Below are 19,901 nucleotides of genomic sequence, written 5' to 3' on the forward strand. Positions count from 1 at the left end.
AAGTCTTCCATAGGGGAATGTGTCTTTGCTCAAAAATAAAAAATAGTGGGGCTTATTCCAGCTGGGATCAGCTGTGGTATAAAAGCTGTACTGAGGTAACTGGTAGCAACCGGCTAGACTTAACAGGCACTGAGAAGACATACTATCCTGATAAGTAGACAGGTATCAATAGTTACTAGGGAAAGATAACTAACATTCTTTGCTGTTAATGATTTGGTATTAACTTACTCCCCAGCTGTGAAATTGTCCTTCACCTTAAATAGGAAATTTTCAACAGTTAAACAATAGAGCATTTAGTGACTTTTTTTACAATCCATATTTCACTGAAGAGCCTTTACAGACAGTTCACAGACTGCTTCTATATCACTTCTGAAACATCCTTCCTTGGGAGAAATGATAGCTAACTGGCTGCCAACTTTTCCACCCTGCACTGCTAAGGGCAAAGTCTTTATAGTGCTGTAGATGTAATTTCCAGTAAATTAATTCTCTCTAGATCCATAAATTCTTAGTGCAAAGAATGGCTTGAAGTTTGCAGTACTGTGTGCTTCAGAAGTTGTCAAAATAGTTAAAAGCAATATTAGCAGGAGGTATTTAAAAATAATTTAGAAAATGTGTCAGGTTCACGATCAGTAAGTAGTTTCCCCCAAGGTGAGTATCTCCTAAAGAGCTTTGCTTCTGAGCATCCTTCACTTAAAAGCTTGATCTCAGGAGCTGAACAACTGCAATAGATAAACCATCCTTAATAGTATGGCTGTACTTAGCTGCATGCAGCATATCAGAGACTTTAAAGTCCTTTTTCTCATCAGCCTCATAGTGGCCTTCTGCTTCTTCGTCACCTTGTAGTAAAGGAGCAGCAGCAATATCTGGCAATATATGAATGGAATATTTGTGTGAGGAGAAACTTTGCACTGTAAGAAGTAATTTGGTAACCGAGAGTGTTTTCCTCTCACTGACATTCTGACACTGAGTTCGGGAGATGAGAAGGCTCCAGGGAGACCGCAGAGCAGCTTCCAGTGCCTAAAGGGGCCAACCAGAAAGCTGGAGAGGGACTTTTTGAAGGGCATGTAGGGACACAACAAGGGGGAATGGCTTTAAACTGACAGAGGGGAGGTTGAAATGAGATCTTAGGAAGTTCTTTCCTATGAGGGTGGTGAGGCCCTGGCACAGGTTGCCCAGAGAAGCTGTGGCTGTGCCATCCCTGACAGTGTTCAAGGCCAGGGGCTTGGAGCAACCTGGTCTAGTGGAAGGTGTCCCTGCCCCTGGCAGGGCGTTGGAACTAGATGGTGCTTAAGGTCTTTCCAACCCAAACCATTCCATGATTCTATAATTCTACGGCATTAAATGGTGGTTCAGTTTATCAGGTTAAACTGGCCATGCTTCATCGTTTTCCAAAGGTGAACATTTCTCTGGAAATTTCTGGTAAAATGCCTGTTTTTAAGGAAATTGCCTCCCTGTGACAGGGAATGGTCTGTGAATGAACTGCCTAGTAAGAGCACAGCCCATGAGCAACAGATCTGCACTTATATACTGCAACCTGCAGAAGCAGTAGCAGTTAGGGCAGTTTCAGCTTTAAGTGCAGGGAAAATTTCTGTGAGCCTGCCTGAAACCCTAGGGACCTACTCTGTTTGCTAACAAGAGATGAAACCATGACTATTCACTCCACTGACAGTGTTGCTTGTCCCATGCACTCTCTGAGAGCCTTGTTTTTTAGCATACAGTCCATTGTGCTTTGCATCATTTTATACTAACACATAGTTTGAAGGAATAGCTTACCAGATAGTTAAAATTACATTTGCTTTGTGCTTTGCTTGCAATTTACCACATCAAAAATGTTACCAGATATCATTTGCATATCAAATATCACCATCATCTTGTATTTGCTCCCAGATACAAAGGCAATGAACAAAGGTTTTGAAGGCAATGGATAGTTTTTGTCCTAACGTTAATCCCTGTCAACATCAGTACAAGTTCCTACAATATGGTGATTCTGTAATGACTAATAGTTTTTGTGAGCTGCCAGCCAACTTTTCGTCTGTTTGATGTTTGACAGACAATATGTAATGATAACAATATTTTGAGTGGCACAGAGTTACAGTTGTGTTCAACAAATAAGCATTTTTTCTTCAGGGACTAAAAGGTTGTTTCTGACCTGTTTCTCCGTAGAACCACAGTGAGCAGTTATCATGAAATTCCCGTCTTTTAACAGCATATGAAAACAGTCACTGCATTTTGTTTTAAAAAAAAATCCAGTTAATCAGCATATGTTTGTGTAAAAGCATATCCAGAGTATAATAGTAAAACATTAGCACTTTTCCAGTCTTCTGGAATTCCCTGCATAGTTATTACAAGCAAGTGTCAGTTTACCAGGATCTCATCAGCCATTCATTTAGGGTGATAAGACACAGATTATTTGGCCATACAAGTGGAAAAATGCTTTGCCCTCTTACTTCTTGTCTAGTATACAGACAAGCCTGGAAAGCATTTCCTTCTCGCAGGGTGGAAACAGGATAAGATTCATCTCACCTGACCGAAACTGGGCCTCCACCCAATTCTTTCCTCCTTTTCCTTTCTGCCAGCACTGGGATTTAAGTGATGACATTGTGGAGATGGCAGCACAGGTGGGAATTATGAGTCATGGGAAGAGAGTGGAATTGCTTCTTTGATATAAATTACAGCCTAAAGTTTCCTTGACATTTTAAGTTACATCTAGGTTACATCTAAGAACAGCAGAGTTCTAGTACATCTGCAATCAGTCCATCTCTATTAACAACTGGTAGAAAGTGAAGCAGTTTGCTTAGCTTAGACATGGCCCAGGCTGTGCTGATTAGCTAAAGCTTGGTGCAGTGAATGCTGGCTGTTGGGTCAATCCTGGATGCAGCAGCAGGAATATCTTGCAAAATCCTCAGCGGGTCTGTGGGAAGAGCAGGTGAAGGGTTCAGCAAGACTGTATTCATAGCTGCTGAAAGTAACTGAACAGCTTGAAAAGGTTTCTTTGAGAGTTCTGGCACCATTAATTGTTCCCTTTACTTCTGTCTTCTGGCAGATGGTTTCTATTGAAAATTTTGCCTCACCCTCCACTGAGGCTAGAATTGACACCAATTGCCACTGAAGTGGAGAACAAGAGTTGACAGCACAGGTTCAGACATGTCACTAAAAGCCTTTTAAGACATATTCTTTACATTAACCCACAAAAATCAATGCAAGCCCTCTCAGTGCAATAGCATCTGAAATTATGCGTATCTAATACGGGATAATCATTATGTACATTATCACAGGCAGATTCAATATTATTTTTTATTGCATTATTGGCATTTCATTTTCACAGACACGCTATGGAGAGTCAAAGATTGCAATAAATCTCACCTAACAGGTCAGGTCCAGCAAGGCGATGCACAGCGTAAACTTCTGTCAAAGTTGATATGAAATTCCCCTGCATGTTTTAACAGAGCAAGGTCTTTCTCAACTGCTTAAGAATGGCACTGAGGAACTGCGAGCAAGGGAATTAATGGTACAGTGGTCTTGTAGAGGAAATCTCTTTTTCAGTCTGTTCTGGTTGAAATCTTTCCTGGTTGGTGAGACTGCAGAGAGTCTGTTAAGAATAAATAACCATAAAGTACCACACAGCTGGCTGCAGTTGCTCACCTTTGCTGAAGTAGTAGCTGTGGGAACTGCATCCCAGCCCAGAGCAAGGCTAAAAGTTCACTTTTCACCATAGCTGTACTGCATCTGCAGAGAGAGAAGTGGATTTTGCCTTTTCAAGATTGGATTATGCTAAATTTTCAGTATTAAGAATATATATTTAGTGTCAGGTCAAACTTAAGTATTATTTCTGGATATCGACTCTACGTTTGCTAATGGAGAGAAGTGGGTATGTGTTTTCATTCTGCTTTAATAAAATGCCAATATAAAACATGTTAAATGATTGACCTCAGTGAAACAAACCTTTATGCACAGTTGAGGCAGAAGCAATGTTTGCTTTAACATTAGCTTGCCTGCCAGTGGCCAAGGTGCCGCACTATTTCCTTGGACTGTTTAATCATCAGTCCCTCTGCTGCATCTGCGAGTCACAGGATAGACTGTGCAGATGGAAACTCTTCTGTCCCCCAGGAAGCAAACATGGCCCAGATAGATGTTTGTGATAGCTACCTCCAGCACTTCAATCACAGAATGTAGGATTGCGCCTAGGACCAAAGGTCATCGGTACGACATTCCCTGTAGATCCAGCGTATCAGAGGTCATAGCCCTGTGAAGACATCTATTCCACTTTGACATAGCTTAGCCTCTAGCACAGTCTTCAAAGAAAGGTATTGGAGAAGGGAATAGTGCTAATCTGATTCATTAGGGAGACTGGTAAGCCAAGTTATATTTTCTCTATTGCTTTAGCTCAGGTGTTGCATTGGGAGCACTACTTTTTTTATATGTGTTTTTGTGTGTGTGTGTGTGCAGTTAAAGCTATGATTTTTCACCTGGTTTTGGCTGCTGACTATTATGGAAATACTTGTCCGTTTGGCCTAATATTACAGCTGTAGTGAAAAAGTTCATATGTGTGATTATTTCTTAGATAAACTTTCCCAATATTGAGGAATCTAAACCAATTTTTCTACCAGCAGTAGCCATTTGCCATTTCACAAGAACAGACTTCTGAGAAGGCCTGCACAATCAATCTGAAATGATTATTTGGAAGTCACGATTGTAACACTGCAGGCAGAAGAGCAGACTTCACAGTCCTTGTGCAGCGTTCAGATTCATACACAAAATTGAGAGCTTCTTCAGTGACCAGTGATCAGAATCTACTGATTCTCTTTGGAAGAGGTTGCGGAAAATGATGCTGCCTCCTGTAGACAGTGAGCCCTGGAAATCAAAGCTGACACCTTAATTTGCAAACGGAAGCGAGTTGGAACCTAGTGCAGCCAGAGATAAGAATGCAAGTGTCAAACCATTCCTGACCGTACCGCCACATTCTCAGCAAGTTATTGCCTTTGCAGTGTTCAGCTCCTGAGGCCATGAAATGATTAGTCTATGGAGACTACTTTGAGATGGATCCGGTTACAGTTCCGTTGTTTGTTTTGGGCTGTAGTGTGCAGGTAAACAGTTGTATGTGTTTTTATTAACTCCAGTTAGGTTTCCACAGATGGAGGACCATGTGTTCTCCTTCTTGGCCACTCTGTGTATTATGTATTGCAGTCTTCTTGGTAGAGAACAGAAAAACCTGTGTTATGACTCTCATGTTACTCATTTTATTTCACTGTTTCAGCCCATGGACCAGGCTTCTCTTAAAAATAGTGATGTTCTCATCCTGACGGGTCTTACGCAAATCCCGACTGCTAACCCAGATGGCATGGTAGGAGAGTTCTGCAGCAACTTGGGTAGGTCGTTGAAAGAAGTTTTCTGCCTATTTTATCATCTTATTCATTGCTCTGGGTGGGAAATAATTCTGAGATTCCTGGAATTGAATAAGTTGTCCAGCTATAGCTTCTGGCATAAAACTAGCTGTTTAGATTTTACGATGTGCTCCTGATGTCATTAATACAGTAAGTGCTTGGAGAGACACAAGTTGTACCTAAAATGTTTTGGAATGGAACAGGTATAATGAGTTTTAATCATCTGCTGCTCTTGGTTTGCTAAGTATGTCGCTTAGGTGCCAACAGATTACGTGTTGCCTAGGTTTTGGATATTGTTCCCAGCTGAAATATTACTATTTCCTTCCTGTATATTAGCCAGTGCAAAATCTTTACATGCTTTTTTATGACTTTCAGTTTTGAAAACAAGCACATCTGCTTCCCTTCTTACACCTGATTTTTAAATATATCAAAAGGAAACAGCACAATCTCTGTTTAAAAAAATATATCAAGATATATTTATAGACCCCAGAAATATAAAACCTAATCAGACGCTTTCACAGCTGGAAAAGCTGATAATTGCAAAGCTGTGGTATCAGTGTGAATGGCAGCATTTTCCAGCCTGTATGGAATGTCACATCCAGTGCTGTTCTCTCCTTTTCTCCCCTTCCCCCACCTCAGTTTCTCTGTGCTCTCACCCTTCTTTCATCAAACCACTTCCTCATGTCTGTCCTGCTGTATATTTTCTGTTCTTTTATCAGATACCTTCCCTTTATTTTAAACCAACTACTTTGTAAAAAGAAGACTGAAAAGCTTGTGATGCGAGAATTGTTACAAAGGTTATCAAAAGACATTAGAAGTTCTCACTGTAAGAAAGTGTTTTGGTTCCCATCACACACCTGGGAGAAATCTGAGCTGTAGTATTTAGGTGGCTTACCCAAGATTGCAGAATCAGGTTAAGAACAGGACTGAAGTGCAAATTCTTAGTCTTACTTTTTACATATGAATGCACCCTTGGAGAAGTAAAAAAAAACCAAACTGCAATACTTTGTTTTTTTTCCCCATTTTAAAATCCTTGTGCATATTCACAGATGCTGAATATCTATGTACTGTCTCACAAGCCCAGTATGAGATTGCCTTGGTAGTGGAAGGCAAATACTGCAAGGAGTATGGTAGACTCCTCCATCACCCACCAGCTCTAAATCAGAATCAGATATCCCTACTTAGGACACAGTTCAAACAGGAGTCATAGATCCTGTTGTGGGATGTACAAGGTAAAATGATGTGGGTTTTGTTTATGTGAAAAGATGTGTTACAGGGCAAGGATGATTCCTTGTCATATAAATAGCCATTAATAGAGTGTGTTTTGGCATTTGTAAGAATGGTGATCATCGGTTATGCCAAAGACCCTCTCTGCCAACATCCTGGCTCCAACAGGAGCCGTCAGCAGATACCTAGAGAAAAGCAGAACAGAATGAGGTTATAGGATACTTTCCCCTCTTCATCTCATAGCCTCCAAGTATTTTTATATCAGGAATTTCCTGAATCGGACGTGGCTTTTGTGTGGTTAGTAATATTCAGTGGATTTCTCTTCCAGGAACTTGTTTGACCTCCCCTTGAAGGTGTGTTAATTCTTAACACCTGTGACTTCCTTTCCTAAGTGATATGTATGGGTGTGTGTACTATGATCTGGATTTTCATTGTTTTTAAGCATTTTTAATTTTATTACCCTATGAGCTGTCACAGATAAGCTTTGGTGACCTTGTTGTGCTAAATCCAGATGTGCTGCCCTTCTCTGTCCATTCTGGACCTTTGTGGGGGTTACAGTCCCCTTGATAGATGGTAGCATGATCACATCTGATCATCTTACCATAAACCACCACTGAAGCAAGCCTGAGCTGAAATGTTACACTTTGTCCTGGAGAGGCTGAGGAGTGGTAGGTCTTGCTCTGCTGCCAACTCTGCTGCAAATCATAGAGTCACAGAACGGTTTGGGTTGGAAGGGACCTTAAAGCTCATCCAGTTCCATCCGCCTGCCATAGGCAGGGACACCTTCCACTAGGCCACTCAAATCCCCCTCCAACCTGGCCTTGAACACTGCCAGGGATGGGGCAGCCACAGCTTCTCTGGGCAACCTGTGCCAGGGCCTCACCATCCTCATAGGGAAGATCTTCCTAACAGTTCATCTCAATCTCCCCTCTGTCAGTTTAAAGCCATTCCCCCTTGTCCTGTCCCTACAGGCCCTTGTCAAAAGCCCCTCTCCAGCTTTCTTGTTGCCCCCTTTAGGCACTGGAAGCTGCTCTAAGGTCTCCCTGGAGCCTTCTCTTCTCCAGGCTGAACAAGCCCAGCTCTCTCAGCCTGTCTCCATAGCAGAGGTGCTCCAGCCCTCAGAGCATCTTAATGGCCTCCTCTGGACTTGCTTCATCAGGTCCAAATGTTCTCTAGCAAGTATCTTGGTGGTCACTCGTATCTTGAACTGCAACAGCTGTATGCTGAGTAAACAAGAGTGAAACCATTGTTATTTTAAATGCTTTCAAAAATTAAACAAAGAGATGTAGCTTGGGCCAAGGCAAAATCCAAAAGATGAATGCATATAGATAAATGTGTTACATATGTAGGTACAGGTGGATGTTCATCTGCAAAAGTTGTTCTGGTTTACAGAAATATTCTGAACTATTTTGAGGGTTTTGCAGAAGGTCTTCAAGCCAGCTTTTATCTTGAAAGAGACAAACTCAAAGAAATTAGAAAATTATTAAAGACTCAAGGAACATGTATGCTTACAATAATGCCATTGTGAGAATCTGGGATTTGAGTGGTGTTTGCCAAAACAGCAACCTGAAGAAATTAAATAATTTTATGAATAATGCAGTCATAGGGTTGTCTTTTACATGACACCAGCAGTACTTACACATTTACCCAACAGTAGAAGAAAACAGTGAATCAATTTTCTTTCAAATGTGTGAAAAAGTCCAAAAAGCAATAGGTTTCTGGGAAAAGCAATGGTGAAGGCAAGCTGCGCACAATCATTTTCATATATTTTTCCCATTTCCAAAATGCTCAGGGGACTTCACAAGAAGCTCAGCATGTACTAGGTGAAAACTCTAAAGCAGACACTGGAAATTTACCAAAAATGTGTACCATGAGGTACTGGCATGTTTGTGAATAAGTGTTGTAAAGCACAGAAATGGAAGTGTGAAAATTTCACCTTGATCTCTGTTTTCATCCCAGCGTGTAGAGCTGTAGATGCCGATTCCCATTATTACCAAGTCACATGCATGATTTCCTCTCAGCATTGTGTGTGCAGCACTGAAGCCACGCTTTGTCACGTCTCCAGGTTCCTCTCAGTTTAGCCCAAACCCCTTTTTTCCGTGCTCAGCACTGCAGCACCAGCACTCTGCAGCTCAAGAAAAGCAATTGTATTTTTACATTGCCTTGGGCATCATCAGCAAATTTGCCAGACTGTCTGTAGGGACAGTTTGTGATATTTTGTGTGCGTGTGCGGTCGTGCCTCTGTGTATGTGTGCATGTGTTTATATACAGCAGAAAAGAGCACAGTTTGCTTTTTAGGTGCCAACTTGACCTTGTGGTGGCAGCTGTTCGAAAAGCAAATATCTCATTGTGAGTTGTAAATTGAAAAACTTATTATGGAGCTACTGAAGGAGACTAAATTTGAAATGCCAAGATTATTATGCAACTTTTATCAAGAGAGTGCATCCATCAGTCACAGAGATAAATTGGGCTTAAACAACTTTCAAGTATACGTGTCTTCTTACTGACAACTACAAAGTTGCTGTAGTGGTGCAGAGAGCCAGATTGGACCTACTGTTTGCATGGAAAGCAATATGCTTGTAAAGGTTTTCATCCCTGTTTGGCAGAAGCTCTTATCCCTTTATGGAACCACTTAACAGCACCCTCAAGAAGCAGTGCCCAGCTGTGCTGACCCCAGCACATACGTATAAACTTGTACCAAGGAACTGAGTAGTGTATTCTAAACCAAAAAGTTGTCACACAGAGCCTTGTCAGAGATGGGATAGCCATGCTGCTGTCCTTTCCTGTCCTGGGGAGAAGTATGCACCAGGCCAGTTTCAAAGGTGCATCACTGTGCCACCCACAACATGAGATTCAAGGGACCAGCAGCCCTGGGTAGGGCAGCTGGCTGGAAGAGTGCTCCACTCCCTGATCGAGATACTAATTACTGGTAACCACCTCTGTAGTTTTCCTGGGAACAGAAACTCAAGTTGGCATCTGCTCCAAGACCTTACCCTCTGTTATTTTCTCCGTGACCCCAGGAATCTTGAACTTCTGGTTTTTTTCCCATAGTGAACCAATGGGTGCAGGGAAGGGAGAGCTGTGAATTCAAAGTGTTATCGGGTTTGCCTGGTAAGGTTTTGGTGTTCAGGGGGCTACAGAGGTGGCTTCTTCTACAGAAGCTGCCAGAAGCTTCCTCTGTGTAACAACAGAACCAGCAACTTCAGCCAGAAAAAGGAGTGAGAAAACATGAGAGGAACAGCCCTGCATACTCCAACGTCAGTGAAGAAGGTGGGGAGGACGTGCTGCAGGCACTGGAGCAGGTTCCCCCGCAGCCCATAGTGAGACAGGCTGTGCCCCTGCAGCCCATGGAGGGCCCCACACTGGAGTAGCGGGATGCCTGAAGGAGGCTGTGACTCCGTGGGAAGCCCATGTTGGAGCAGTTTATGCAGTCTGTGGGAAGGACTCACATTGGAGCAGTTCGTGAAGGACTGTCTCCCGTGGGAGGGACCCCACACTGCAGCAAGGGAAGAGTGTGAGGAGTCCTCCCCTGAGGAGGAAGGAGTGGCAGAGAAACGTGTGATGAACTGACCATAACCCCCATTCCCATGTGGTGCTGGAGGGGAGGAGGTAGAGAATTTGGTAGTGAAGTTAAGCCCAGGAGGAAAGGAGGGGTGCGGGGAAGGTGTTTTTTAAGCTTTGGTTTCATTTCTCATTATCCTGTTCTGATTTGATTGGTAGTAAATTAAACTAATTTCCTTTCCCTAAGTCGAGTCTGTTCTGCCCATGATGGTAATTGGAGAGTGATCTCTCCCTGTCCTTATCTCAACCCATGAGCCTTGCATTATATTTTCTCCCCCTTGTCCAGGGGGGAATGTCTTCTTCATAGGTTGACCCCCCAAGGAGGAAAAACCAAATGTGTAATTGCTAAAAAATTCCATTATATGCCTCCCAAAGTATAGAGGTGATGACCACACTGAGAATGCATGCCAGACCAGTTTCATGATCAATGATTCTATTGGATTACAAGTCATTACCATGAAGTAGAGCGAAACAATAACCTTAGCCTGGGCCCCCCAGCTGATAGATGCTAAAACAGCAAATACAGGCTGTAAGTAAGGTGTGACATGCTGAAACTCTGAGACCAAGCACAACAACTCTGAGAGCAAATAAATAAACATTGTGATGAGTGACTATTAATCCAAAACAATGAATGCTTATCACAAATATGATTAGACACACTCTGGTTAGATCTGTTGTTATCTCAACCCTTTGTGCCCCATGTTGGGCACCACAAAGAACTGTCGTGGTTTAAGCCCAGCTGGTAACTCAGAACCATGCTCGCTCACTCCCCCTCTTCTTCCTTTGCTCCCGAAGGGATGGGGAGGAGAATCGAAAGAATGTAAATCCCACGGGTTGAGATAAGAACAGTCCAGTAACTAAGGTATAATACAAAACCACTACTGCTACCACCAATAATAATAATGATAAGGGAAATAACAAGGGGAGAGAATATAAAACTAAAAAAGGAAAAGGAAAATAATAAACACAAGTGATGCACAATACAATTGCTCACCACCCGCTGACCGACACCCAGCCCAACCCGAGCAGTGATCCGGGCCTTCCAGGTAACTCCCCCCAGTTTATATACTGGACATGGTGTACTGTGGTGTGGAATACCCCTTTGGCCAGTTTGGGTCAGGTGTCCTGTTTCTGCTGTCTCCTGGCTTCCCGTGCCCCTCCTTGCTGGCAGAGCATGAGACTGAAAAAGGAAGGGAGTGACAGAGGGGCCTGGGGGAGGAACCTGGCCTCCAGACAGGGTTAACCCACCACAAATGAAACTCACATTTTTCATGTCCCAGACAAATTCTTTCACCAGCCTGTCATTAGATGAAAGCTCTTCCTCCAGGATCTTCAAAGGGAAGGGTGAGCCATTCATCTTAACCAGGTGAAGCTAGTTGGTGCCTGAGGAAAGAAGAGGGCACCCAGTTCTTGGAGACACACACCTTGGTGTTTCAGCCAGTATCTTTGTTCAGCGCAGAGATAGAGCTGCAGACATACCTCTTACCATGTTCCACTGATCACTAATGCACCCCGCACTCTGCATCCTGTCTCCGGCCCATGCAGTATTCCTGCTGCTATGGATCTAGGTACTCCTCTTTCCTTTTTGCAGAATTTTTGGATGCATAATAAAGCAATGCAGATTCTGGTTCTGGAGCCAGAGACTTAACTTTCAGCCCCCAGATGGCTTTGATAATACTGTTCTTAAGCTCATTCCTCTCTTCACATCCTGTTTACAGATGGGACAGTTTAGACTTACCCATGTAAGAGGAATAATATAACACATTGCTGGGATGTTTTCTAACATTTTGGGTTCTAGACAAATGTAAAATATTGCTATTCATATTCACATATATTTTGATGGTACAGTTTGTATGTGACCTAGAGAAAACCTGGGCAATAATTCACTACACTGCAGTTCTAATATAACTGTGATATAGAAGGTGCCTTGGACCACCAGTTGTTGTTGAGAGCAGCATGTAACAGGCACTGACTGCTAAAAGGAGTTAAGCACCTAAATGCGTGTGAAAAATCCTATGAGAGAGTCTCTGCATTTTCCCAGACTCTCTAAAACCTTTAAACATTCAGCCATAAAAATCTTCTTTGAGCATGCAGGTGGGGCAAAAAGACCCTTAATGTGCTAAATCTGTACCCCATCACAGCTTGTCAATAAATTGAAGTCAAGGAAGTGATTATGGAGGGATGTAATACATGCCTTTTCAGGCTCTTTCACAGCTTTTTGTGTAATGCCTTGATGCATAATGTTACCGCTGCTGCACTGCAATTAACATCAGTAGATGGTTTTACCCCAAGACCACAGATGAAATCCTAGTGAGGCAGCAATTGCTCAGTGAGCTGGACAAAGTATTTCCAGTTTCTCATAAGGTACGGCATTTTGTCATTTATTCTGCCGAAAGAACAAAATATTTGCTCTGTACTTGCTTTTGCTGTTGAACTCAAATCTGTCTCAATTACAGAGTAAACCTATTTTTCTTTTTCCTTTTCCACATTTTTCTCTAGTCCCATGCTGTCTACAATTCAGAGAGGTTTTAAATTGTTCTTTTTATATTGAAATGACAGAAATATTTCGACTTTTTAAAAAGGAGAAACACTCCACCACCCACTTCTAGCTTCAAGGGCTGAAATGACCTTATCTTCAGCTTTTCATCTAGAGCACTGAAAAACAAGTGCAGAACAGTTTACCATGTGTAGAGCTTTCAACTGAGACCTGTGAACTGTTGTCCTTCCCCTTTGGTCCACAGCTAGTACAGATGGAACAGGGTTTATTTTGATGGTGAGGTGTTTTGTGTCACTCATTTATCCTCATGTGCCAGTGCAAGACTGCCCTCTCGTGTCAAGAGTTTTGCTTGTGCTCAGTCTGTTCTGTGCCCCCCATCTAATGGAGTATAATCGTTATCTCCAGTCTTGCTTCCTGGAGAAGGCAGTAAATAAATGTATTAAATGATCATAAGTGTTCCTCCCAATTCATATGCATAATGTCTTCTGCTAATTCATGTGATAGCTTTTTATACCTTATGTGATATTTGGGTTAAAGTAATTTACTAAAAAGTTTAAATATGAACACTGTTAATTGATTTTTCTCATTCTCTCTCTCTCTTAGCTATGACTGTCCGGAATGGAGGAAATGTGCTTGTTCCCTGTTATCCCTCTGGAGTAATATACGACCTGCTGGAGTGCCTGTATCAGTATATTGACTCTGCTGGACTCTCCAACGTCCCTTTTTATTTCATCTCACCTGTTGCCAACAGCTCCCTTGAGTTCTCCCAGATCTTTGCTGAATGGTAGGTGTTGAAGGGCTGCTTCATCAGCCTCAATTCGCACACTTAGCTATGGTAAATAGGTATATGCAGGTTATCTCTACTTGACACACTCTAATATGTACTTGATTAGAATTGTGAACACGTTTCTTGAGTCACAAGGGCGTGTGTGCATGTGTAAGTGGATGTTCTATATTAGGGAAGCATCGTTTCCTATAGAACATACAAACTCAGTAATCTGTCCTTTTTGGTACTTCCCCATATGATTAAATTATGTAGCTGACATGAGTGAATTTTAGCTGTGCCTGTTTGCACATCCTATCCAGTGCCCCCTGAACTATGCCATGTTATCACTATATAAGGAAAATAAATTTTTCAGGCTTAATTTTGCTGAGCCAGCAATGTATTTGCATGGCACAAAAAGCCAGCAGTATCCTGGGCTGCATTAGGCAGAGCACTGCCAGCCGGTCAGGGAAGGGGATGGTTGCACTCACAGAGTTGTAGTCAATGGCTCAATTTCCAGGCAGACACACCTCTTCTATGGCTTGAGCACCAAACTGGAACACCTCTTCGATGGACACAGGCTGAGAGAGTTGGGCTTGTTCAGCCTGGAGAAGAGAAGGTTCCAGGGAGATCTTAGAGCAGCTTCCAGTGCCTAAAGGGGCTGACAAGAAAGCTGGAGAGGGGCTTTTGACAAGGGCCTGTAGGGACAGGACAAGGGCCTGTAGGGACAGGACAAGGGGGAATGGCTTTGACCTGACAGAGGGGAGATTGAGGTGAGATCTTAGGAAGGAAGAAGTTGTTCCGTGTGAGGGTGCTGAGGTGCTGGCACAGGGTGCCCGGAGAAGTTGTGGCTGCCCCATCCCTGGCAGTGTTCAAGACCAGGTTGGACGGGGCTTGGAGCAACCTGGTCTAGTGGAAGGTGTCCCTGCCTATGACAGGGGGTTGGAACTACATGAGCTTTAAGATCCTCTCCAACTCAAACTACTCTATGATTCTAGACTCTGTGGTTATCAGTGTGTAGATATACCTGATGGGGGGAAATGAGGATGAGGGAGCCAGACTCAGTAGGGTCCGCTGACAGAACAAGAGGCACAAATTAAAACACATGAAATTCTCTCTGAAGAGATGAAACACACTTTTTTACTGTGAGGGAGTTCAAACCCTGGAACAGGTTGTGATGAGAGTTTGTGGATTCTCTGTCTATGGAGGCTCCAGAGCCCAACTAGGCACAGTCCTGGATGACCTGCTGTAGTGCTTGAGCAGCAGCTTGGACTGGATGATCTCAAGAGTACCCTTCCAACCTCAACAGTTCTGTGATTCAGAGACCTCAAAAGGAAAACCCAACCACTTGTAACTGTTCCTAAATTCTTACAAATTGAGACATGCTCTAGATTATTAAATAGAGTAAGTTAGCTTTGCCTTCCTTTCTTCCTCTCCAGACCTTTTAAGTCTGGAGTTCAGGATAGAAAAGATACGTCCTGGAAATCTTAAGTGAATTGATCCCACAGGAGAATTGTAAAGAAGATTGAAATCCGGTGAATTTAATTACGTTGCTTTCAGCAGAAGTAGGAAAATCAAGCCGTGGTGTCCAGGCCAAACTTTGTGTACTCACCAGGTTGCATTGACTCATGCAGTTTATAGTTAAACAGTTGTTTGGTTTGTACTTCTATGGTGATTTCATTTCAGTAGCAGGTGAAGTGGTAGCTACTTAGTGTACAGTTCTTGTTGCAACAATGCTGTTAAAGTAACAGGAATGTTACCTGTGCCACTTGGGTCTTTCTGACTGCTGCGTCTAGCTGGCACAACTCAGGCACCCGAGTGTTCAGACACTATTTTTTTTGAGTTCTGCTTTGCTGTAGTGACTTATATTCAACAATCAAACCCAACATTAGCTAATCTCCAAACATTTATGGGTAAGGTGAACATTTTACTAACATGGAAGTGCAGGCAGAGGTTGAACATCTGCATAATAAAGGGTCAGAATTGGAGCTGAAATTCAGGGACTCTAGCCTTCCAGTTCTACTGCTTAGTCAGCCAAAATAAATGTCCTGCTCTTAGTATCTCTTAGACTTTATCAAATTTAGTTTGACTCAGCCTTATTGCTGTTTAATAAAGTGAAGAAAGTATGAGACAGGTAGTGTTTCCCAGAAAAAGCCACCAGGACAATGTCACTACAGATAGCTGCAGCATCACACAGACCTCTGACAAATATTTTTTTTTAACTTCTGTAATAGGTTGAGTCTGGCTAGAGCTAATCAACAGCCTTCAATATTTATATTTTAAAAATAAACGATTGATGTAAAATCTCAGGTAACAGTGAGCACTATGCCATGGTGAGAGGCAGTTAACCAACATTGTAGCTGCAATAATAAAATGCATAGGGGAATTAGATTATAATAAACAAAAGGACCAAGTCACTGCTGAGAAGTGGGATGAGGTAAGTGGAATTTTTCTGTTGATGGGTGATTTGGCTTTGCAAACACTGCTGAGCTCTGCACTGTGAAATGGTGTGGATGTTGAGTTACAAATTTGTCTTCAACAGCAAAGGAGTTCTGCTACATTGTGTGTAGAAAATTACTGTCAGCTGTCTTGCACCTCTTGCGCCTTTTCTATGTGCTCTCACTATGACTGAGTTGTCATGTCCTGAAGGTTCTGGTCCTCTAAACAGAACAACAAAACAAATTGGTTTATTTTGCACCTGATGCCGCAGATGCGGAATGGCTTTTTCCTAAAACGTTTAACAGTAGATGGCAGCAGACACTGTGGGATGTTCTGCACCTCTCTAACGCAGCTGATTGTCCTTTTCTTTCAAAGGTTGTGTCATAACAAACAAACAAAGGTGTATCTTCCAGAACCTCCTTTTCCCCATGCTGAGGTAAGTAAACCATGGTCTTGCTGTTTGCTAAGATCATACTGTGGTTGGGTTTCTGGAACACAGATCTATGTGTCTATTGCTTTTCTGATGAACACTTCTACAGCTATTTAAGTTTTGTGTCATAATTCATGCAAGTTTGGGTTTTTTTCCTTTGCTTTCTGTGATTAATTTGGGAGCATGGGGGAGGAATGAATGATGGTGTTCCCTCCACTCAAAAATCATCATGATGTTTATTTCAGCATATAACTTACATATGCTCGCCTGCTTTACTTCTTCCCCCGCAGAAGGCTATCTGGTGTACACATGGTTGACTGTTTGCTCTTATCAGACTGAAACCGTGAATATTCTCTTTGTCCAAGCAGTTTATTTCAAAGTCTGTAAAACTAAGAGCTTGTTAACAGAGACAGCTTAGTCATCCCAGCATCTCCCTAGCTGAAATAGGCACCATGTTGTCTGCTGCAGGAGAAATGGTATCTTGAAAGAGAGGTTTGATGTAAAAAAGCTTGCAGCACTGAGTGCTGTCTTTGACAATTTTAAATGAAATTACTTGAGCTAGCATCTTGGTGAAGCAAAGAAGAATAAGGTTCCTGTCTTTAGGGGGATCTCCCTGCAACACATGTTGAGGGAATCTTTTCTGCAACAAAATAATAATTTAAGGGGAAGTTTTAGCCAACTAGACATTAAATAAACATGGCATAATTCATGCCTTCAGAGTTATCTCACATATCAAGAAAGAATGTCTCTTAGTTTCTCCACTGTGAACCAATAGCAGTAAATGAGAGACTGGCTGGGAAAGGAAGAAACAGGACTGAGAAATTTAGCTAAATTCTACTCCTGAGAGACAGCCATTTGGGGCATGCAGTCTCAGAAAACTGTCTCTTTTAGAACTGTTTGATGAGATGTGCAGAGTGGCAATTACAGGTTTAAGAGTCCAAAGATTAAATGCTTTTTCAAGAATTGTTTGAGTTGTTTTTTTTTTTTTCCTCTGAGATATCTCATCGAGGGGCTTGTTCTGGAAATTGCCATTGCCCATCACATATATCACCTGTAGGTGCTTCAGAGGCATTGTTGGAAGTAGATCTGGCCAGAAGCCCTGACTCTTTCCAGATGGGAAGGGGGATAGAGCACCTCCTGTACAAAGACAAGCTAAGAAAGTTGGGACTGTTACGCCTGGAGAAGAGAAGGCTGCATGGAGACCTCATAGGAGCCTTCCAGTATCTGAAGGATGCTGGAGAGGGACTCTTCATCAGGGACCGTAGAGATATACAAGAATACAAGACTCCGTAACCATGCTGCTGGCTGTGCTTTCTAATTCCCCCTGAATCTCTGCTTTCTGGGGTGTCCTTGTTGATCCACAGTGTCATTGGTTTCAGTGGCAGCCTATATTCTGCCAAAGACATTGTTTCAAATTTTAGTTCACAATATACTCAGGAACTGGCAGGTTTAAGTGAAAGCCCTTCCAAAAATAAGCCAAACATGCAGCTGTCAAAGACTGGATTAATTGACCCATCTTATATGATGGGTCTTTGTGTTTATAGAGTGATAACTGTGTCCTCTAATTTTTAGGACATTTTATATTCTCCAGAGGCCTGTTGATAATGAGATTTTGCCAAATTATTGTTTAGCTATTGAGACATGCCTCTGTGTTTCATGTGCAGATCAAGGTAATTATCTAGGAAATGACTCACAGCAGTGGATAACAGATCAGTGGATAACAAAATGCAGTGCACAGAGGGAGTAACATGCCTGTTACAGGTACAGCCTTTGGTTGACAAGGCCAAATCATGCAGATCATGACCCACAAAGCCTGGGACATATTATCATGAGATGCACAAACAGCTTTATCCAGACCCATGGATATCTTTGACAGGAAGCCACGCTTAGGCTTCTTACATTTTTACGTAAGGGTTGCCTTAAATGGGCTGAATAACACAATATACTGTGAATGCACATCCTTGTGTCTCCCAAACTATGAAATGGCTGTAGCCTTTAGGCATTTCAGCAGTGAGCTGCCATCTGAAGTAAGTACTGTACATTTCCCCTCAATTCAATTAACTAAGGTTGTGTGTTTGACTATTCACTTATGTATGCTGCTGTATAAACACTGGGAAGTGGAGTAAACGCTGGGAAATGGGAGTAACCTGTGCTACCCCCACTCCCTGATGGACAAAATGGGTCTCTTCATTGCTAATTCCTGATACATATTGGCTTGTCTTGCAAAATCAGTTTGTATGGTGGGAGGCAGCAGCCTTAGGCATACAGCTTTCAAAAGCCTGGCTTAGTAGCAAAACCAAAACAAAGTAATACCCAGGCAAAGAAAGTCTGAGGCTGCTATTTCATTTAGTGCTTTTCCTAAGGTCATAAATCACTGAAGTTTAGACACGTGTGAGAACACCAGATCGGATTGCTCCTTTTTGTTCTGTAAGAGGCATGGGTTGGTTTAGTTTAGTTTTAAACAAAGCATACTGAGGTTTATATAGATGACTGACATGGAAGACCCCCATGTCTCACCAACACAATGCCAAGACATCCATGTCAGGTACCCAGTGCTCAGCACCTGCATTATATTCCTTGCTGCTGTCCTCTGAGGGACAGCTACTGTCATCCTTTTACTCCTGTAATGCTCAGCCACCTCGGGCTGCGCTCCAGTTTTAGTGGTACCTACAGCTGGTTGCAGTTTAATGCTGTCATACTGTTTCTAAGACATGGGAGAGGAGCTGGGTTTCTTATTCTTCTATGAAATACAGAGTTGGAACAAACAGTGTAAACAGAAGGGCAAAACCTTGCAGCTGACAATGTGTATGTAACTTATATGTGAAACATCTTATATAACCTCTTTTCAGTACAATCCTTAACAAATGTAGTATTTATTCCCCAGCAGAAACCCTGCCATGCCTGTGCACAGAGTATCCACGGTAGGCTCAGCTGCTGTGATGTTTTAGTGTAATTTTACCAAGCAAAATGGTCTTAATACAGACCTGGCCTGAATAACCTATGCATGGCCAGTCTAGGAGGGAGCAAGGACTTGGACTCAAGGCTTCCAGTTACTAATTTAGAGCTTTTGTCAGCAGCCAGCCTTTTTGTCTTTGGTGAACATGCTCTTTCTAAATCTGTGAATCCACAACCTCACAATCAAGAGCTCTGCTTACTAGCACTTAAGGGAGTTTTTAATGAGTATCAGAAACAGACATCGAATGATCATTTCTCATGGCCAGGTTGTTAGTGGAGAATTGCCTTACTTTTTTCAAAGTAATGGTAGGCTTTTGCAATGTAACTTAGACGGAAATTGCCCATCATGAAAAGACGTGCTTAGCTGCTCTGTTGTTGGAAGAAAATAGGGAATTACTCAGACATGCCTTTTAGTTATGAGCAAGCATTAATAACATGCCTGGCATGATACACCAGAAAAGGACAGGCCAGGAAATAAGCTTCTGATTATCTACAGAATAAGTCCAACCCAGCATGCTGTCTGATCCTGAAATTCAAGGTTCCTGTTTTTGTTGTATAAACAGCAAAGTTTAAAAACAAACAGGGAAAAATAATCCCCCAAATTGTCGATACAGTTTCTTGCAGCAATGAGTTCCAGTGGTGCCTGAT

At 42.3% G+C, this 19,901-nt stretch overlaps 1 protein-coding gene across 2 annotated transcripts in view; it reads left to right on the forward strand.

The window, feature by feature from the left end:
• The window catches only part of INTS9 (integrator complex subunit 9), a 74,680-nt gene that overhangs the window by 25,000 nt on the left and 29,779 nt on the right, over nucleotides 1-19,901 (forward strand). For both annotated transcript variants that reach the window (XM_030490941.1, XM_030490940.1), the window contains exons 9-11: nucleotides 5,255-5,366; nucleotides 13,270-13,450; nucleotides 16,244-16,304. In XM_030490941.1, coding sequence (XP_030346801.1) covers nucleotides 5,255-5,366; nucleotides 13,270-13,450; nucleotides 16,244-16,304 — 354 coding nt within the window. The remainder of the gene's footprint in view (nucleotides 1-5,254; nucleotides 5,367-13,269; nucleotides 13,451-16,243; nucleotides 16,305-19,901) is intronic.

The sequence above is a fragment of the Strigops habroptila genome, chromosome 6 (assembly GCF_004027225.2).
Source record: "Strigops habroptila isolate Jane chromosome 6, bStrHab1.2.pri, whole genome shotgun sequence".
NCBI classification, from domain to species: Eukaryota; Metazoa; Chordata; class Aves; order Psittaciformes; family Psittacidae; genus Strigops; species Strigops habroptila.